General features: G+C 48.8%; 1 protein-coding gene across 7 annotated transcripts in view; it reads right to left on the bottom strand.

The window, feature by feature from the left end:
* Positions 1 to 22,042, bottom strand: part of TUBGCP3 (tubulin gamma complex associated protein 3) — a 71,438-nt gene extending 49,396 nt beyond the window's left edge. For 2 of the 7 annotated variants that reach the window (XM_045482420.1, XM_045482418.1), the window contains exons 1-6: positions 21,787 to 22,019; positions 12,077 to 12,184; positions 8,119 to 8,186; positions 3,606 to 3,683; positions 2,883 to 3,100; positions 616 to 788 (exon numbers count right to left, since the gene is read on the bottom strand). In XM_045482420.1, the coding sequence (XP_045338376.1) occupies positions 616 to 788; positions 2,883 to 3,100; positions 3,606 to 3,683; positions 8,119 to 8,186; positions 12,077 to 12,184; positions 21,787 to 21,862 (721 nt within the window). In that variant the 5' untranslated portion in view covers positions 21,863 to 22,019. Of the gene's footprint in view, positions 1 to 615; positions 789 to 2,882; positions 3,101 to 3,605; positions 3,684 to 8,118; positions 8,187 to 12,076; positions 12,185 to 21,786 lie in introns of all 7 variants that reach the window. The other 5 variants (XM_045482419.1, XM_045482413.1, XM_045482414.1 and 2 more) reach the window with 4 other exon arrangements.
* Between the last annotated feature and the right edge of the window lie 213 nt (positions 22,043 to 22,255).

Consider the following 22,255-nt stretch of genomic DNA (forward strand, 5'->3'; position numbering starts at 1 on the left):
AAGGAGGAGCAGTGAGGGGCACTCTCGCTGTCTGGAAGCCAGCCGCCCAGTCACAGTGCCCCCCGCCCCCCATCCCAGCTGTCAGGGTTACACGACGGACCCAGGTAGGAAGTGTGGCTGCACGGGCCGGGCTGTGCACTCTGGGCTGTGTTCCCAGGTCCACACAAGACGCACCTGGTCCTCACATTCTGCACAAGAACAGAGAGCAGCGGGGGGAGCAGGCGGGAGGGTGGCAGGAGGGATTATAGAATCTGCGGATTATGAGCCAACAACGAAGCCCATTCCTCTATTCTCAGAAGCATTCCAAACACTGCTATTTGAAGGGCTCTTGGGAAAGAAATGCAAACTTTCTTTTACGATCTAGCAGAGCTCTAAAACTCTCAGCGAGGTGTCTGTTTAACCATCAAATAAATCTTCAGTGCGTGTCTCCAATGTCCCAGGCACTGCCCGACTTGCTGAGGCATCACGGACCATACTTAGGACTCTGAAGTTCTCATCATGAGAACAAGCCGGCCCTCAATGGTTGTAAGCAGGGCCTCAACAGTGTTTTCAAACACGGGAAGCACAAAATCTAGATTGCAAAGAAAACCCATGTTAGGATCTATCCTTACTCACCACTGGCATCCCCTTCCCTCCTTGGTCTTGTCACGTTGCGAGAAACAGTGTTTGGGAGACCTTTTGAGGTAGTGGTTTGTGAAGAAGGCTGGCTTGCAGTTAAAGTCCATGCAAGACGTGACCCCAACTGCTGCCGAAGACAGTCTCCAACTCCGGGAGTGTGATGAGGCTGTCTAAAAGAAGGAGAGAGCATTTCCTACCTCGAAACATGCAGACCATTCACTTGAAACACAACACACTGCTGGAAATGTTCCTAAAATTCCTATATTGAGTTACATGCTAGAAATCTGAGCTAGACGCACGACATCGCCCTACCAGAATCCATCCACCGACCAGTCCAAGGCCTCTTTGGGATGTTTAGGCTGCCATTCAGGCTCTCGCTGGCACCTCCCACATATTTCTCAGCCTAAAGACCAAAATCTACTTGACTTTTCTTCACAAGCACATAACATACATGAGCCATCTAAAACCAATGAAATTCACGACTAATTTTAACTTTGAACTTGAACTTAACACCTTTCATTCACTCAGCACTTGCAGGACACAGCAATTTAAACTCTGGAGGACCTTCCTTCTATATCCTCACTTGTCTCCCAGCCTTCACGGTGTTCGACACAAAAAGTATCATAATTTGCAAATTAATTTCAAACACACACAAACATCAAGTCCAAGGCAAGAGTAAAAAGGTCAAGACTGCCTGTGATAACTTCGAGAACGTGTCAGAGCTGGTCTCTGAACAGCTGACTTCTCAGGACATGTGTTTTGACAAGTGTAATGAAATGTCATTTCCCAGGAACCCAACACAAAAATGAAAATCTCAACAGCACTACTGCTCCTAAGGGGCAGAACTCAAATTCAGTACCAGAGCAATACTGCTGGGCCCATCTGCAACCACTAATGAAGTGACACAGGAAAGAAGACCCCAAAAACAGCCCTCCCTCTTCTCTATTTTCATGGGGAAAAAGTCATCAACAACACTTGTTAAACTAGGACTTTCAATACAGTTCTAAATTTCAGAGAGAAATTCTAAGGGACCATTTCAGTTCAAAGTCCTCTATACAGCGCTTTGTTTTTGTTGTTTTCTTCAAATTTTAAGGTAAAAATGACAAAGTCTATTTAGTTTACTCTTTTAGCCAGAATACAAGTCAGAGATTAAATCTGTAGAATATGTTGCACTGTCTTTCCAGAACACCACATTCCACTTACAACGCACGTGTGGTGCACTTGAACACGAGTGTACTTATGTCACACAACGATTAGTATTATGCTCACGTGGAACACACATGACTGTAAATCTCTTTAGTCACTGTTCTGGAAAAGTACCCACTTTGTAACAGTCTGCTCTAATGTGATTTCCAGGATCGAACCATGTGTAGAAATATACAAAAAGATAAAGAAAAGCAAATTTCCAAGTCCACTACTGTATTAGCCACTGCTTTTCTCTCAACCACAAACTCTGCATCTCCTGGAAAAGGGAGAGCTGATGGCACGTTGACCATGCGCTCCCAGAGCCCCTCCTCTTAATCCGTGAGTGCCACAATTCTCAGTTTGAAGATAACAGCACTTGAGGACGAGACAACTTTATTTTAGTTTACTTATTTTTTAAATAATTTAATAAAGAGAATAGCATAGATCAGTAAAGCAGACAATATTCACTGAGAGATAAAAATGGGAACACCACAAGGGAAATGTCAGTCAGTTACCAGATGAAAGGCCCATCCTATTACGCTTCTGAACGGGGCCTTCACTAATATGCACTTGCATTAACAGGGAAAGGGTTGGCCTGGGGCGCCTGGGTGGCGCAGTCGGTTAAGCGTCCGACTTCAGCCAGGTCACGATCTCGCGGTCCGTGAGTTCGAGCCCCGCGTCGGGCTCTGGGCTGATGGCTCGGAGCCTGGAGCCTGTTTCCGATTCTGTGTCTCCCTCTCTCTCTGCCCCTCCCCCGTTCATGCTCTGTCTCTCTCTGTCCCAAAAATAAATAAACATTGAAAAAAAAAAAAATTAAAAAAAAAAAAAGAAAGGGTTGGCCAAAAATCATTACAGTCAACCATGACTAGAAGTGGGAAGAATTCCCATGTGAAACAAGAGTTTTGGGGAAGAATAAAATCCTAGGAGAAAGCATATCAGACACAGTGCCTGGAACATTTCTGGCACATATGAGGCCCTAAAGATAGTTTCAGTGAACACACAAAATGCCTTCCTACAAACCTGAGGATTCTGCTATTTCTACTGCTGATAAGCAGCCTATGCCCGCGAGCCCGACTCACCCCGGCAGGAGAGGCTGTGGCGGTGGGGTCGGGCCATTCAGGGCGTACACACCAATGCTGCTGATGCCGCTGCTCCCCACGCTGCCCGAGCTCTGTGCCGACTGTGTGCCGCGGTCCTGGTAGTTCAGCGGGAGCGTCTGCGGCCTGGCGTAGTAGTAGGGAGTCGAGTGCGCATCTCTCGGCAATGCTTGAGCAAATAACGCAGCATAGCTGGAGACCTGAAAAGAATAGAGAGATATGAAATCACAGAACACTTCCTAAATCAACAGAGATGATTTATACGCAAGTTTTAGTTCTTTCTGTAATTGATTTGGTACTGTTCTTAAAAAATTTATTTTGTGAGAGTGAGCGAGCGAGCACGAGAGGGCGGGAGAGACCCCCAAGCAGGCTCCGTACTGTCAGTGCAAAGGACGCAGGGTTCGAACTCACGAACCGTGAGATCATGACCTGAGCCGAGATCAGGAGTCGGATGCCTAACCGACTGAGCCCCCCTGGCATCCCTGGGACACTGTTGTATTTGAGGTAATAACAACCCTGGAAAACATCTTAAGGAAAAGCAGTGCACTGACTACAGAAAGAAAGAAAGAAAACAAAATCAACCAGACAAGTTACTATTTTCTCAAGTACAGAAGCCGATTCCTGTCACGATTGGGCATGGCTGTGCCGACAAGACAGAAGCTGCTTCGCGAAGGGCGCTGGCTGTGACGACAGCCTCTCTCTCACCTTGTTTGGCTGCTTGCGTGGATCCTCACTAAGGCTGAGCAAGAGGTAGAGAATTGACCATTTATTTTTCAAAACTCCCTGTTTAAAAAGAAAACATTAACAGAATAACTTTGTACTGCTCTCCAGTTTCATGTAACTTTCTCCTCAATCATCCTTATTTCCAAAATGGAAATGTATTTTAAAAGCCACATGGTAGCACTGGGTGTTGTATGTAAGTGATGTGTCATTCAACTCTACTCCTGAAATCACCATTACACCATACGTTAACTAACATGGATGTAAATTAAAAACATAATAAGATAAAATAAAACAAAATAAAAATTAAATGTGGAACTGTACTTGGTACACAGAAGTTAATCAAAACCAAAAAAATAAATACATTCACACGGTAACAGCATATCTAAATTTGTTCATTTTTCAGGTATTGCAAACAGTGCCACCCATTACAAAGCTACAAACCCTATTCTCAAGAGGTCATTACCCTTGGATCATTTCACCCGCTGAAAACTAACTCCAAAGTCCCCAATGAGAACATGTTTTTAAACTACCCTATTCCTGAATAATAGCATTTCCCCTTAAAATAATTCTTAGAATAACCAACTTCCTAAACATAGTCGTTTTAAGACAAATGCCATCATAAAATAGGTGAACGCTTTTTTCCCCTTTTACCAAAGTCCCGTGTAGGCCATAGAGGATTAAAGAAAGAAAAAAAAGAGAAATTGTAAAGCACACGATGTAAGTCGGCATGCTGCACACCTAACTCGAGGTTCCGAAGTAAGAGTGGTCAACAAGAAACCCCAGTTTTCTGGGTAATTAGCACACGGATTGCATGGACTGTCTACTGCTCCGCCCTGACTCACAGCCCTGACAACAGCCCACCCTCCAGTCACGTGCAAACGAGTTTGCAGAGCGTTTCTACTGTCTTCTCACGGCCTTACCTCTGGGATGCACACGCTAGAATACAAAAATAACTTTATTTACAAAACACATTATGGGATGGCTGCTTACTTTACACAAGGTCCTCATTATAGAGAATATTCCTTGAAAGTTTCTTTAAAGAAAAAGCTTGGGGCACCTGGGTGGCGCAGTCGGTTAAGCGTCCGACTTCAGCCAGGTCACGATCTCGCGGTCCATGAGTTAGAGCCCCGTGTCAGGCTCTGGGCTGATGGCTCAGAGCCTGGAGCCTGTTTCCGATTCTGTGTCTCCCTCTCTCTCTGACCCTCCCCCGGTTCATGCTCTGTCTCTCTGTCCCAAAAATAAATAAATGTTGAAAAAGAAAAAGCTTATCTCAGGTATTTAAATTACGGTCTAACTTTAAAAATCTGAATTACACACAATTTTCCAGAAATGATAAACTGCCAGCTAGCACAACACGGGGAACAAAGAGACCCCGACAAACAGACAGCAAACAGACAAATGAGCAAACACACTTTGGTAGGTACGGGACATTTCAGAGAGAGGAGGGTCACTCAAGTGGCCCAGGCTGATGAAAGGACCCCCAGAGAGGATGGGGTCTTCGAGAAGGGTGGGCGGAGCACACGCACAGGAAGGGGCAGGCATGGAAGGAAATGTATTTTAGGGAATGAGGACAGGTACACCTGGCCACAGCCAGGCATGAGACGGAACGGAAAACGGAATGAAGCATCAGGTCAGAGGGGTCTCACGTGCGGGACCAGAAAGCCTGACCACAGGGAGCCCCTGAAGGTGTGACTGCACCTGCGGCCAGGCCCAGGAGGCTGGACTGCAGAGGACACAAAAGGAGACACAGTCATTCGGGAGGAAAGGGCCAAGGGCCGGCTGGCATTCGGTGACTGAGGACCCACCCAGGGAACCTTCACAGTGCCCTGTGAGCAGGTCCCGGGCTCCCAGGGCTAGGTGACCCCTCGGGTGCAGCACCGACGGCCGAAGCCCATCCTCCTGCCTCCTGTCTCCCTGAAGGGTTGGAGGCAGATGAGCTCCCGTCGCTGCCGTGGAAAGGAGGGCCCCGTGGGATGGATGCCCTCCCACATGCCTCCTCCTGCACCCTCACCACCACTCTGGGACGTGGGCAGAAGCAAAGGTGAGCACCTAACTCCTCTACCAAAATCACCAAGCCGTGCACTGGGAGGCCAACCACAGGGCGCCGGACTCCAGATGGCACAGGAGAGAGGCATGCTTGAGAACAATTAATAAGGCTCGGGGACAGAGCGAATTTGGGGAGAGCGGTGGAGTCGACGTGACATTCGGGTTTCCAGCTTTTGGCACTTGAACAATGTCATCATTCACCAGAAAATGGGGAAGGGCAGGGGTGTGCGTGGGTGCATGTGAACGGATGCCTGGAGTATGGAAAAAGACAAAAAATGCTCCTTTCAGTTCTGAGAATGTCAAGCTGCAAGGCCTTGTGGGAGTTTCCTGAGGGGCATGTGCGTAGAGATGCCCAGAAGGCATCAGGAAGGCAACGGGAGGTCCCTCTGGGCAGCGAGTTCTGGGTTAGAGCCTCAGTTCTTGCTTTAGAAAAATAAGGACAATTTATGGGGTGGAGAGCAGAGAAAATTCCAAATCCAAACAAAATCATACACCAAAAACAATCAGCAAATGGCATTTTTAAAGGAGGAGGCAGTATTCTTTTACCATAAGAACAGGTATGTAAACACGCAGGCTGGGCCTGGAGAGCGTCTGACGCAGGGACTGCGCAGAGGCGTGGATGGACCAGGGAAACAGGACGGCACAACACCGGCAGGGACCACGGCCAGGATGGAGGCCTGAGGGACCAGGGAGGAGATGGGCCACCAGAGCCAATGAGCCGGGGGTGCAGGGCGCGGGCAGGGGAACGGTCCGCGGGGCCCAGCGGCACAGCAGAGCCACTGCCAAGCCACTGCCTGTCAGGAGGAGGGCGGCTTGGCCTCACTCCCCTCCTGCCCCATCAGTTCTGAGTGAAGACACCCCGAAGCAGGGCAGAGAAGGGACAAGGGAGCCCCAGGGGGGCCATCCCGAGCCCAAAGCAGGGCAGGGAAGGGTGGAGAGAGAGATCTGCTGGGGCAAGCGGGCTGAACGACTCCAGCATCACAGACGTTTTCAATGCTTCTAAACCACTTCAGACCCCATTATTTTAGATTTTGAAATCTAAGGACCTTGATTCAGACTCAAGACTTTAAATGTACGCACGTATCGAATTCTAAATGTCAGAATGCACGCCAGGGCACTGTAAGATCTGGAGGAACACCCACACAAGTGGGTCTGTGAAGCAGTTAGACACCTAGCTTCTTCCAGCGTCCATACCCCGTCCGCCAAGGTTCACCTCCTCCAAGACCCTCACCGCTGCCCACGCCACCCCCTCATGCCTGCCCTTCTCCCGGCGCCCTCCACAAGGCACGGGCTGCCCTCCCCCAGACAGCCATCCTCCTCTGTCCACAGCTCCGTCAACCACACTGAAGACTACAGCCCAGGACCACTGGGACCCCTTCCTCGACCACTCCACACTGCACCACAGGCCTCCATCACCTCCCCGATCCTGCCCAGACCGCACCTGCACCCCCCCCCCCCCGCCATACCTCGCACAGCATGCACTGCCGAGAAGGGTACCCAGTGAGGAGAGAGGACAGAACAGGGAAACCAAGAACTGGATGTTTTAGCACAAAGATGGGCCGGCTGTTCATCTGCACGTATGTTCCTCATCTGGCTAATTACTAGCGCTGTACTATCGTGTCCTCACATTGTTCATCCCGTGTCAGCCACCGGCCGAACCACGCGCTGCTTCTGCGGGCGAGAGCCCTAGGAAGCCAGCTCTGCTTCACCACACTGCTCAGGGATAAACACTCAGTGTTCCAAACAAAGTTTTGGAAAACAGCCATTTTAAGTTAGAAAGGAGGAGAAAAACTTAGAAGAGTTAAGAGTTTAATCACTAGCAGCCTTAGGCACAACTCGGGGATTTTGATCGCTGTACTGAGAACTCAGTACTGGATGAGCAAAACACGAAACTTGGGATTTCACGTTCTTCTCTGCGGCAGGAGGAAGACAGATGGACCAAGCTCTCACCCTGTAATTCAGTGAATTTATTGGTGTCCAGAAGGGCAGCGTCTTCTCCAAAAATAACAGGTCAGAAAACCACGTGTGGCCAAGTCATCAACAATCAATCACAAAATGTTCAAAATCAGAACTGTTTTAGGTCATTCACTACAACAGTACAAATTAGGGCCTGAGCAATAATAATGGAGAAGGCGAGCTGTCACCTTACATGCAGCCGAGTCGAGGCTTCTACCAGCTTCCTACCGCATGCGCAGCCTTCCGTCACACGAACTGAGGGCTACCTCATTCTGGTTGCTTTCCCAATGTAGCTTCCTCCACCTTCATAAGCAATTTCCCATTAAATCCAGCTCAAACCTACTTTTAATCTCGAAAATCTCTTCAAAAGCAAACACAATCTACAATGAAGATCCACTACTCAGCACAGAAAGGTTTAATGTGATCCCACAAAAAAAGTCCCCACATCCCCAAACCAGCCCGACAGCCTCACGGGTAGTGGAGTGCACGCTACCTGTGAGTGAAGCTTTCTGTGGAGCTCTGAAAACAACGCAGCGTCCGCTTCTCTTCTCTGCCGAATAACTGAAAAGTTAGAAAAGAAAGCGACGTGTTAGTCACCTACACCAAAACTCCTTCTAGGACACTATTTCACCCACGGTCACAGGTAGCTGAAGTCTGAAAAGAATCCTGAGCTTAAGAATCAGAATAATGAGTGACATTTCGGCTCCATGAATTTGGTCAATTCCTTTGATCTGACATTTGCAAAATGCTGACAGTATTAGGCTGGAATCAGAATCTATGAGAAAGTTAGCTGAAGTAACAGAAACGATGGGACCTTTTAGATTCTACCCACCAATATGAACAGGCAATCCAGTGCAGCAAGCTACCACCAGGTTAACTAGTCGATGGCTACTGGAAGGACAGATGTAAAGTAAAAATACCTTGGGAATGGTAAATTCAAAGGGCAATAACCAACAAGCCTATCATTCATGATAGCTTGACCTAAAACCACACATTCTAAGCATTTCTGTTAACACGCACAGCAATATTAGTAAAGGTCTTCAGACGCCTGCAGCTACACTCACTAGTTCCCCGGAAGCCACAGTAATGCGCGCAAAGCCCATGCTCCAATCGGTTCCACAAAGGACGAGACTCCACATTGGACCTGGGCCCCAAAGGAGAGGGCCACACTGGCCCACACCCACAACCTTGCACATACCATGTGCACACAAGCGCCCCTCACAGGAACCCCATACCTGCCCCATACCTGCCACAGCAGAAAAGGCACCACTTTCGAAATCTAGCTAGCAGTTTCTCCAGTCTCCAGGGAATCACCCAGCAGGACTCGTTTCTTAAAATCCCAACAGCCAAGTTCACTTAACTCTAAACTTGTTTGCAGAAAGACAGTGACTGGTGTGATGGCCAATACTTTTTCACATGTATCGCCAGGAAAGGGTCCTGGTATTCACGTTCTGCTCTTGTGAACCACACACCAGAGGTTACATCATCCCATTCACATGTCAGGTCTGCCTGTGCACAAAGGTAAGGCTCTCTTTAACATGTATGTCCTGTTTACTGGGCGCCTGGGGGGCACAGTCGGCTGAGCATCCAACTCGACTTGGGCTCAAGTCATGATCCCAGGGTTGTGAGATCGAGCCTCATGTCAGGCTCTGCACTGGCAGTGTGGAGCCTATGTGAGATTCTCTCTCGCCCTCTCTCTCTCTGACCCTTCTCCCCCCACGCCGAGTAGGTGCATGCACTCCCTAAAATAAATTTTTTAAAAAATTTTAATTTTTAATGTGTTGTTACAAAATGCATTAAACTAAACAAATGCAATTAACATTTAATAATATAATTTACTCCCTTTAAAAACATATAAAAATACTCCAAATAAATACAGTCATTAAATTAAGCAAGAGATGCTCTGGGGCACCTGGGTGGCTCAATCAGATGAGCATCTGACTCTTGACTTTGGCTCAGGTCATGATCCCAGGGTTGTGGGCTCGAGCCCTGCATTGGACTCCATGCTGAGCATGAGGCCTGCTTAGGATTCTCTCCCTCTGCCCACCTCCCCCCAACTCGTGAGTGCTAACTAGCTCTCTCTCTCTCTCTCTCTCAAATTAAAAACAACAACAAAAAAAATTAAGAGAGGTTCTTTCTACAGAATGACAGAATGAGATCAATACTAATGCACAGATACAAAATAACCGTGGGACAATGAAACAGTAAATAATACAAATAAAAATAAACAGAATATTTACCCCCAAAAATGTTTTACCTAATAGACTGCAAAACAAATCTTTAGTTACAAGGTACCCCACTGACCAACATGAAACATTAAAAAACAAATAGGTGTTAAATTTTGTCACACATGAGAAGTTTTACAATTTGTTGCAATATAATACATACTACCGTTTTATATTCTAAGTGGGCCATATAAAATAGAAAATTATTTTGTGTTGTTCAAGAGGCCAGAACTACCCCAACTCAGCATATCTACCAAAAACTGTAACCAAATTTCAAAAGTGCTAAAATGTAAACACTGTATCTAAGAATTAACCAAATACGAAGTACAAGAACTCGGTGGTGACCATTACATGAAAAGACCATCAGAAATGCTCTCCCCACAGCGGGGCCGCCCCGGACCCGGGGCCCAGGGAGGGTGACGCTCTCCCCACGGTAGGCCCAGAGAGGGTGATGCTGTCCCCACGGCGGGGCCGCCCCACAGCAGGGTCCAGGGACGGTGTCCGAGAGGAGTGGCGGGCACTCGGTGGTAAGAGGCAGAGAGGGGCAGGGAGGCGCACTGTGGCAAGATACAGGTCTTTCTTCAAAAACACAGAGGATACACCAGAAAAAAACAAACTGTGATGGATACAGCTTTCTTCTTCAAGAAAGTCCAAGACTTCCTTGCCGTATCCACTCCAACAACGTCACTGCCAGTTCTGTAACTCTCAGCCTAGACAAACTTTATTTTTAACTACTACACAGGTAATGTGCTCACCAGGTGGCCTCGAAACTTCAAGCTGCAAAGGGAAGGTTCTGTGAACACAGACCTAACAGCTGGGGTGGTCGCTCATCTACAGTCTGACATATAAGAACGATTTGAGATGTAATTAATAGTCATCAGGGTTCAGAAAGAGTACAGCGTTCTTACGTTTAGTTTTATTTACTGAATAAAAGTAAGTTTTTAGAGGTTAATAGCGGGATAAATACTCCATTTCTGCCCCTACGTTAAATAACACATCACGCTGCATAACACCAGGGGCTGAGTTACCTCAGTGGACGGGCACTTCACCCCTGACTGCTCACGGGGCCCAAGCGTGCCGGGGCTAGGACCGCAAGGTCCAAGCACTCGCGCGTCAGGACCGCCTCCTGTCCAGCTCGGTTACGCACCGTGCAGCAGGACGTCACAGACCACCGGCCAAACCCAGTGAACCAAGCACCAGCTGGGGGTGGCGAACCGTGCCGTGAAGAATGGAAATTCCAGACGGCGTCACCACCAGTTTGCCAGCACAGTCGGAAGTGCAAAGCCCACTGCGTCTGGGCGGTGGACAGCCAGGCCTCAGCAGGGAGAACGCGCTGACAGGGCCTGCTTTCCTGGCGCGGAGCCCAGAGAACTGTGAGGGGCTGGGAACTGGTCTCTGGAGAAAAACAACCCTCCAACCGGCACAAGAGAAATATTCGCACGTGGGTACCTGTGCTCCAAGCCTCCCTCCCTCACACAGTCCCACAGGGCAGAGGGCAGCAAAGCCCCACCTCACACAGAGCACACACCAGCACCCCGATGCGAGTAAATGAGAGCTTTCTTGTCCAAGGGAATGACGTTTAAGAAAGCTTTCAGTATCAGCCCAGAATGAAAATGTTCACAAAGACCATTCTAAGGTATTAGAAGTTTGAATACTGACAATCCCCAAAAGCCATACTGACCTCTTCACTGCCAACACAGTGTTCTAGGACATGTGGTCAAAAGGTGCATAATATTAAATACTGCAAATCAAAAGATATACAGGAAAATACATGAAGCCCTTTTATCTTCCTCACACTCTCAAATTATTCAGTTCTATAGTATTTAAAACAATCCTCGGGGAGCCTGGGTGGCTCAGTCGGTTAAGTGTCCGACTTCGGCTCAGGTCATGATCTCACGGTTCATGGGTTCAAGCCCGCGTCGGGCTCTGTGCTGACAGCTCAGAGCCTGAGCCTGCTTCGGATGCTGCGTCTCCCTCTCTCTGCCTCTCCCTTGCTTGCTCTCTGTCTCTCTCTCTCTCTCAAAAATAAACATTGTACTATGTTCTGATAAAAATCAGAACAAAGTTGTGCATATTGTTAACACATGTTTTTACATATACGTGATAGTACTTATAATCACACTGTGCTTGGGGACCACACGTACATATGCACAGAGATACATACGCATATGCATGTATACAAGTTTCAGAATCCAACACCTGGTAGCGCTGAAGAAGAATACGTACGTTCTTTCTTGATTTTTTCGGCTACGAGAAATTCATCTCTTTCGACGGTTGGGGCAAAGTTGCTGCCAATAACCCGTACTGCGTACTGGAACTGCTGGGCTACGTCAGCTGAAAGGTAAGTAAGAAGATGCAAATTATTGCCAATCAGGCTAAGCTCTGACCAGCTCACACTTCCAGCCAGAGACAGGGGGCCGGGCACATAGATCTCCCTCCCAGCTTCCCAAGGTCTTAACTGAGAGAACAGAGAAGCTATTCAGAAACCAAAGCAAATGAATGAATAAATGAATATAACGAGAGTTCCAAGAAACAAGAAAGGGAGACAGCAACAGGCCAGGAAGGCTGAAGAATCCCAGACAATGAGCTGGACCGATGATCACAAAAACGGGGCAGGGAGAGTCACAGCCAGAACACGGCCCGTGAGAAGTAGCCCATTCGCGAGAACATCCGAGAAGCTCCAAGGCTGAGGTCAACAAACACAGAAAACCAAAGTCGGCAGCTAACTTAATAGACAGCGTGCACCTCAGGCACCGATGACGGCTTAAGCATGGATGTCTGCCTCTACTTCCTTCAACAACCCCACTAAACTGACAAAGAATTTTGTGGTTTGCTTGTTTAACAAAAGCAGAAACCTACAAGGGCAAAGAAGACAAGGTAGAAACTGCACCGAACAGAAGTCAGCCAGTGTGAGAAGCAGCAAAGCAAACGGACGGGCGGGAGCAGGTTCAGGACAGTGAGATGGGCCGTTCCAGGTCTGACTGGAGGGGCAGCAGGGGGTGGAGGGGGCAGAGCCACCAGTCCCAGCAAGAAACACAGCTCCCTCTGCAGAAGCCCAGGGAGGCTCCGAGGGCAGGGGGCCCCACTCCTCGGAAGGTGTGAAGGAACTGGGGCAGAAGAGGACCAGCAGAAGGTCTGGCTGGACCACAAGCCCCCGGGGCCTCTCCCCCTTCTGTCCCCCACACAATCACTGACTGCCTCACCGGGCAACTCGCACAGGGCCTGCTGGAAAGGCGCACGAAGGAAAGCAGCAGACTGGCTGGTGCCTGGGCAGCTCGGTCGGTTAAGCATCTTGACTCTTGATTTCAGCTCAGGTCATGATCTCTCAGTTCGTGAGTTTGAGCCCTGCACTGGGCTCTACACTGGGACTCTCTCTCTCTCTGCCCCTCCCCTGCTAGCGTGTGCGCTCATGTGCTTTTTTTCTCTCTCAAAATAAATAAATACACTTAAAAAACAAAAAGTAGCAGACTGAACTTAAGGATACCATCCCTCCTTCCCAGACACGGGGAGTCACAATTCCTATACAAGGAACACTAGCAAACCCAACACCCCCTACCTTCCCACTGATGCACAACCACCCAGCAGGGCACACCCCAACCTACTCCAGGCAACACCATTAACATCTTAAGAGTCGTGAGTTCAAGCTCTGCATTGGGCTCTGCACTCGGCGTGAAGCCTACTTAGAAAGAAAAAAAAAAAAGAAAGCAACTTAAATGTGAGGGAAAAAATGGTTTCTTTTGTAAACTCAAAAAAGAAGCTCACCGTATACCATACAACACATGCAAAAATTAACTTGACTACATCACAGTAAAACATAAGTAAAACATAACACTCTTAGAGGAAAAAAACCAACAGAAGAGATCTTTGTGACTCTAACTCAGATAGAGTTCTTACATAATATACCAAAATTCTGACCCATTAAAAAATGTGTTAAACGTGGGGCCCTGGCTGGCTCCATCAGTGGAGTGTGTGACTCTTGATTTCTGGGTTGTGAGTTCGAGTCCCAGACTGGGTGTAGAGATTACTTAAAAATAAAATCTTTTTTGGGGCGCTGGGTGGCTCAGTCAGTTAAGCGTCCGACTTCCAACTCAGGTCATGATCTCATGATTTGTGGGTTCAAGCCCCACATCGCGTTCTGTGCTGACAGCTCAGAGCCTGGGGCCTGCTTAGGATTATGTGTCTCCCTCTCTCTACCCCTCCCTCACTCATGGTCTGTCTCTCTGTCTCTCTCAAAAATAAATAAACAGTAAAAAAAAATTTTTTTAATACAATAAATAAAATATTTTTTTAAAAATATGTGATAAACGGGACTTCATCCAAGATTAAACTTCTGCTCTGCAAAGAACACTGTTAAGAGAATGAAAATACTGAGGAAATATTTGCAAAATACAACAAAGGACCTGAATCCAAATTATAGGGAGAGAGGTCTGAAAACTCAATAAGGAGGGGGGCAGGGAATACCCAATAAAAAACATAGCGTAAAAATGTTAAACAGACAATCAGCACGAAGGTGAACGGCACAGAAATAGATGACGTTAGTCATCAGGGAAACTCAAGTTAAGACCACGATAAAACACCCTTATTCATCTATCCCAACTGCTGAATGAAACAGACCACCAGCACCCAGGCCGGGGGTCCCGTACACTGGCCAGGGACAGGGGTGGGGGGAAGGGGCGGTGCATGAAGCTGGCACAGGCACTCTGGAAACATTCTGGCAGTTTCTTTAAAAGCTAAGCATACACTTTTCATGTGACCCAGCAATCCCACTTGTATCTATTCCAGAGAAATGAAACTTAGGGTGACATAAACCTCTGTACATGAATGTTTGCAGCCACATTCCCTAGGACTCCCCGTGACCGTCAGAGCCCAGGACCCATGCAGACACCCCCGCTATGTGCAGGGACAAGTAAGCCACAGGGCGTCCGTGCAGTGGAAAGCAGCTCTGCAGTGAAATGGAGTCACCTACTAACACATGCGGCACCACTAGTGAATCGCAGAAGCATCAGCAAGGTGAAAGCGGCCAGTCTCAAGAGCACACACGGTATGATTCATCTACACGATATTCTGAAAAAGGCAACACAGAACAATCTAGAACAGAGGACGGCTGCCAGAGGCAAAATAGCAACACAGAGGAAGCAGTTGTGAAATGTTTTTAAAACTATTAAATATTTAAAAACTAGGCCAGATACCAGATAGAGCTAGTCAGGGGTCAATAAACACAACAACACAACAAACACAAGTTAGAATTCACGAGGAAGAATGGCACTTTTCCCATAATTAGTCCTCAAATTGATGGAGCGCCAAGTGTTAATCCGTATAAACTTTGAGTCCCACACCTAGACAAAGTTTCAGAGCACGACAGCAAAATTTACATAGAGCGGAATTTCAGAACATAAAAGATAAAGAGAAGATCCTATGAGCTGCCAGATGGAGCTTCAAAGGAGTAAGAATCCGTTTAACGGCAGATTCTCATCAGTGAAGGAATGAACACCTTCCAAGTGGACGGAAGGAAAATCACTTCAAACTTTCCGTATCTGATTGATGATTTAGGAGACGAGGCTCTTAAGCACTTATCCAGGCCAGCAAATCCTGTTGAATCCATTTCTCACAGTGCGTCCCCACACACCCATTCCACGGCTCTATCCACCTGCAGTAGGTGTCCTAGGTAGCCGGCCACCCTGTGTCTACTCTTGTCCCTTAGAGCAAATTATCCACATGGCGGTCAGAGCGATCTTTTTAGAACATAAATAAAGTCATCACTCTGCCTGACCCTCCCATCAGGCCCAGAATCAAATCCAAACTCATGAGGACAGCCTGCCCGACCTGGTCCCTGGTCCCTGGCCACGCCCCAGCACCACGTCCCGCCTCTCCCCTTCCAGCTGCACTGGCCACACGCCAGCCGCGCTCCGTGGTCTGGCCAACCCTGCCAACCCTTGAGCATACCACCCCACCCCCGGCTTGTGGCCCGGACCCTGACACTCTTCTCCCTCAGCCTCCCAGGCCTCACCCCATCACTTCCCCTGGTTCTCTGTGGAAATGTCACCCCTTCAGACCGCCCTCCTCTCCCAAGCACACCCAAACACGCACGCAGGAGAGAGACTACAGAGTCTTCCCCGAACACCACATCAGCACAGCATGTGTTCGGGACTTGGTGAGTGCGGACAAAGCAGGGCAGGGAAACAGCAAAGAGAAGTAATCTGAAGGGTTTTTGTGGAGTCCCAGGATCAGGGAGTAGTTTTAATTTTCTTCTTTATACTTTTCCACACCTTTAACATTTTCTAAGGGGTAAACATTAATTTTAATACGCTAAAAGTGGCACTGAAAATTTCTCACCTGCAAGGGTGCCTGTAAAACTGTTCTAGTTGAGAAAATGTTTTTAGATTACCATGATCCTGAGTTCTACAAAAAAAAAAAAAAAAATACTTCATTAACATACTCAAGTACCTGAGACAAACATCTCCACTCCAAAAGTTTCATAAACTTTCCACTTTTCCAACAAAAATTCAAAACTCAACACCAGAAATCCTCTCCTCTCCCGTCTCTACGCCCTGCACCTGTGCCATGTGTAGCATTTCACTGCCACCTCACCAACCACCTTCAACTTCCCTACCTGCTGGCCAGACCAGTGTGCAGTCTCTCTTTCCTGCTGACAGAAAATATCTGAAAATTCCATCTGTATTTTTAGGTGAAATCTATCTAAGTTTCAAAGGTAGACGCACAGAATACAGGCTATTAACTTCACAGTGACAATCATTCCTTGTTTGGTGAACCTAACCATCAAACAATATCCACTACAGATTTCCAGTTTAACACTCCCACAACATTATTCCATTTCTAAGGTAAAAACTAAGTTCAATCAGTAATTCAAAGAAAACTCCTAAGCGCCAAACACCACGGGCCCTAAGACGGGACAGAAAATAGTGGTTCACCAGGCAGCTGAGTGACAACACGAAACACGAGGCAAGTAACTCCACAGGTGATCCGTTTGCGATAAGAGCTCCTAAGAAAATGAGCGAGACGCTGTGCCGGCCAACAGGGAGGACCTCGCGACGTGGGCTGGTCAGGGAAGGCCTCTCTGAGGAAGCAGCCCTCGGACATGTAGGAACCCGCCACGAGAAAGGACACGAGGAGATTCAAGGGCTACTGTGTCCACGGTCCCTCAAAGGAAGCCAGTGTCGCTAGTTCCAAAATCCAAGCCGTGTTCCGTCCGGAGTCCCAGGGGAGGAGGTCCAGGCTGAAGCTCTTTGATGACTGGCTAGGTCCAAGATGAAAAATTAGAGTATTGCATTGTTTTCACCAGCAGACACCAAAGGAATGTGCTACGTCCTCACGTCCAATCCACTCTGGGTATCAGGAGCCAAGGCAGGAAGGCAGTGTTCCTCTGCCCAGCCCCTGAGAGTATCCCCCTGAGAAGCAGGCACCAGTGAATTTAAGGACACACTGCCCAAGCAGCCGCTGTACCCACGCACACTCTCCAAACAAGCCGTGCAGAGAACACACAGGTGAGGACAGAGGCGAGAGGCCATTCCACAGGCCGGGCAGGCGCTTAGGTTCCTGCACTCAGCACAGAGATGGAAGGTGCCAGATTCCACACAGAAGAGCAGGAAGGAATTAATTCAAGACATCAGGTTCTGGAACCAGAGATGTGGGTTCCAATCCTGGCCCTGCAATTCGCCAGCTTGGTGACGGTGAGCAAACTACTTTCTCTCTCCGTGTGCGTGTCCTCATCTACAAAACGAGGTTAGTGAGAAGTATTCCAACCATCCAGCAATATTGGGAGTTAAATACACCAGCTCACAGTGTATGCAGAGTGTGGCAGAGAGTAAGTTGATGAAAAACGTTAGGTGGGGCGCATGGGTGGCGCAGTCGGTTAAGCGTCCGACTTCAGCCAGGTCACGATCTCACGGTCCATGAGTTCGAGCCCCGCGTCAGGCTCTGGGCTGATGGCTCAGAGCCTGGAGCCTGTTTCCGATTCTGTGTCTCCCTCTCTCTCTGCCCCTCCCCCGTTCATGCTTTGTCTCTGTCCCAAAAATAAATAAACGTTGAAAAAAAAAATTAAAAAAAAAAAAAGAAAAACGTTAGGTATTTTTATTAGTATTAATCTGAAAATGTCATTTCAATGCATGATCTGTCTGCCATAGCCATTAAAACCACAACTCAAAGCAACCGGCTTTTAACTTTTCAGCAAGATAATGTGGCCTTCATCCTGTAGATTACACGTAGGAAACAAACTCTCTTCACCTGGTGTGATCAGATGTCCCCTCTAGAAAGGACCCGTGGCTGCAGTACAGAACAGGTTCGCGTTCAGGACAAGGGAGACAGCGGGACCACATGGCCTCAATGCCAACGTGAAGGCTCCAAAGAGCACTCCAATGTGGGCCCAAGAGTTCGTAAGTGACAGTTACCTTCTAGACCCCGAAAGGGTTCCACGAGCGCTCAGGTAGAATATGAACATAAAGATGCACAGAAATAAGTGAATCCAAAGCCTGCGGCTGCGTGCTCTCCTGGGATTCGGAAAGTGAGCGGGGTGGAGGTGCGCGGTTTGGAAGCGATGCACACACGACACTGCTGTCCTATGGGACAGGACGGCACGTCGGCCAACACAGAGCAAGCATGTAAACCTGTAATTCTTTGCCCCTCCAGACGCAGGCCACAGGCCACAGGGACTCTGCGCTTGAGACACCACGCTCCCACACGGACCTACAGAGTCACACTATCTGGAGACGGTGCCCACGACATCAATTCCGAGGAGGTATCACATGGAGAGATGCACGGTGACAAGGTGTGAAGGCTTAGCTACCGTAAAAGGCCCCCCCTTCGACCACTGCCACACCACCAGTCCCGCCACAGCAACCCTGGTACCAGGTTCTCGTGTGGCCACGCTCCACGCGCAGCTCCCACGGAATGCAAGGCTATGCTCCAAAACAGAAACAAGACATGCTGCTCTAGACTTGGGGCTCTCAGACTTTTCAGTCTCAGGGCCCCCTTCCATGCTGATGATTGAGGATCCCTAAGAGGATTTACTTATTCGTGTAGGTTATATCAATATTTACTGGATTGGGAATTTAAACCGAGATCATTTTTAAATTTTAGATCATTTTAAAATAACAGTAAGCCCACTAAACACAACTTTCCAATGAAGCCTAAAACACTGGAATTTCTATGTCAGTAGACATTTAGTGCACATTTCAACATACACTTAATGTAACTTTTAACATATATTTAATATACGTTGATTTTCCCAAGTATATAATCAAGGAAGACCATAATTTATTCATCTGGAACTTCATCAAGGGCTCTTCACCACTTCGGAAAATCATGACACCAACAGCAATACCGCGTGAGGCCCACGAGTCACCAGGACGGCATCCCGTCCGCCTGCACCGTGGCTCGGAGCACACTCACAGCACTGTCACAGCAGAAGATAGTCATCTCACCTCAGTGCACAGTGTACTGGAGCCGCCCCTGAGCATTTGTGTTCAAATACTCACCTAATAAAACCCACTGTGCTTGTTATCTTCTAGTTAGGAAAAGGATTACAAAGTATGAAAAGGAAGGTTGCTTCTGAAACATCCAGAACACACTGGCTGGCAGTATGTGTGTGTTTCAAGCAAATTCGAAGGCTGGAAAAGGTGAGAAATAATGATTATATTAACTTTATAAACATATCAGGCACCAGGGGGCGCCTGGGTGGCTCAGTCAGTTAAGCATCTAACTTGGGCTCAGGTCATGATCTCGCAGTTTCTGAGTTCAAGCCCCGCGTCGGGCTCTGTGCTGACAGCTCAGAGCCTGGAGCCTGCTTCAGATTCTGTGTGTGTGTGTGTGTGTGTGTGTGTGTGTGTGTGTGTGTGTCTCTCTCTCTGTCCTTCTCCCACTCACGCTCTGTCTCTCTCTCTCTCCTTCAGAAATAAACATTAAAAAAAAATTATAAAATAAAAGTAACAGGTATCAACTATTCCTCAGTATCATAGTCTTGGAAAAACAATATTATAATAATACAAGGCCAATTGTTTATAACATGACCTCAGAAAAAGAATTAATCAAACGTTCTACTTAGTTACCAGATAAAATACCCACTAACGAAAAGATTTTTTTAAATGTCAAACACTGTAAAGGAAGCAATTAATATTGCTTTTGTTCAGTAAGGTAGAACAAATCAGAACAAGGCAAGCTATTAAATACTTATAAATTCTTCAGTAAATAGCATGTATTTGGAATTACGAATATAATGGTTTGGCAATCCTCGCGGTCCAGAACAGAGCTAACGGAATCATCTTTGATGGATTTTATGATCCATTTGGTTCAGAGAGGATCCCCTCAGGATCTCGCAGAGAACATATTTACCCTTATATTTAAACACGGTTCTAAAGAGAGACAGGAGGAGGCAGAACTCTGCTGAAGATAAGTGCTTTAATCTCCTTGAAGGGTGAAAAAATCAAAAGGAGCCTCAAATTTTAAAAAAGATTTTTTTTTTTTTTTATCGAGAAACATCATGCTACCTCACAATGAGTGGCCTTCAAAGTCCAGGTATGAGCATGGGGGGAACAGACAACCGTGTGGGTTATCCTGGAAGGAAAACCAAGGACCCGCCAGCACAGTGAGACCGCTGGCGTTAGAGTGAGTGAGTGGTAACCAGCAATCTCAGCCCTCTGGCTTCTCCTAGGATCAGGAACATGGAATCAGAAAGGTAACTCGGGGTGCTTGAGGTGCACGTACATGAAAGCTGGAGACAAAACCTGAAAACAACAAGCCAGGCTCGCAACCTGTGCACCTGTCCTCTCTCTGGGGAACCCTCTCCAGGTGCTCCTGGGCCCCCCCACCCTCACTCCAGTCCATCGAACCATCTCCGCAGAGGCTTTCCCTCACTTCTTCCCTCAAAATCCCAGCACCCCGCTCTATCTCCGTTTCAGCATTTATCCCTAACCTACAATTACCTATTTTACCACGACTCCTCCCCTAGAATGTACATCTACCAGTGGAATGACTGGTCTGTGCATCTCCGCATCACACAAGCACCCAGCATAGTGCCTAGGGATGGGGAGCCCAAAGGGACAGACTTAAACTTTATAAAATGTCCCAAGAACTGTGTGAGGTTGGTGTCATTGAATAGGCTGACGGGGAAAAAAAAAAAATCCAGCTTTTACCCCTACAGCTATCATAGAACATCAACTCAAGTATGTACCTAATTGTCATGAATCGCGAAAAGTTAAAATTTGGTCATTATATTTTCAAAGTAATTTTGTGTAAAGTCTTCCAGCAAAAACTGCACGATTTCTCGTCCACCGCACGGCGCTGAAGGCATAAGCAACCCCGTGTCTTCAGTTACCCAGAAAATCCCTCCAGGGTGGACTCCACGCATCCCCTTCGCGTCCCGCCAAAACAAACACCAAGAGGGCAAGCCATGTCAAATCGTAAAACACCGCGGCCGCAATGGCTCCACACCCCGCAGGGCTGGGCTTGGGTATCGGCATCCGCAGGGCGGCCTCTCCAGGACAGCTTCGTACCAAGTCCAACCTCAGCCCTTGGAAGAAAACCATGGAGGTAACAGTCACGCACCCCCGCTTCGCAGCACACTCCGACCGCTCGACCTTCCCGGGGGGGCAGGGAGCACGCTGCTGCTCGCCAGCTCCCGGCCACCCGGCCCAGGCCACCGCTGCCCTGCCTCCCCGGTGACTTTGAACAAGGTGGACGCGCTCGCGAGCCGCCGTGCCCGGCTTCGCCCCCCGGGCCCGCTGCGCCCGGAGCGGTGACTCAGCCCCGCCGGGGTCCGGCCTCCCTGCCTCCGCCCCCGGGGCTGCAAGCCCTCCGCAGGCCGCCCCGCCCCGGGGACGAGCCCCTCCCCAATCCCGCCGCCCATGCGAGGCCTCCGGATCCCAGGCTGACGGGCGGCCTCCGGAACGCGCCTCGGCCCCGAGCCGCCGACCCAGCCCCGCTACCTTCGCTCCTGCCCAGGATCCGGCAGCACAGGTTCTGCAGCAGGACGTTCGGCGACTTCTGGTCCGGGGTCGCCATCCTCGCCTGGGACCGCCCGCGGGGGCCCCGCAGAGCCCCCCGGCTCTCGCACGCCCCACGCCCCACGCCACGCAGGCTCCGGTCGTCCCCGACGGGCTACGGCCTCTCGGGCACCGCCGGCGACCAGGCCGCCATTTTAACGGAACCCGCCGAAACCGCGGGCCCTTCCCACAATGCCCCGCTTCTTCCGGCCGCGCGGGGCGCTGGTGCGCTGGCCTCAGAGTTCCCCGCTCCGTGGCGCGCGGTCCCCGGACCGCAGCTACCGCGCGTGAAGGGTTCCGGCACCAGCTGCTCCAGCTGCTCAGACCGCACGGTCACCGACACGGGGTCCTGGGCCCAGGTCCCCCAACACCCCTGAGGTCAGGAAGGCCACTGATTTGCTCTGTGCTCAAT

Source organism: Leopardus geoffroyi, chromosome A1 (genome assembly GCF_018350155.1).
Source record: "Leopardus geoffroyi isolate Oge1 chromosome A1, O.geoffroyi_Oge1_pat1.0, whole genome shotgun sequence".
NCBI classification, from domain to species: Eukaryota; Metazoa; Chordata; class Mammalia; order Carnivora; family Felidae; genus Leopardus; species Leopardus geoffroyi.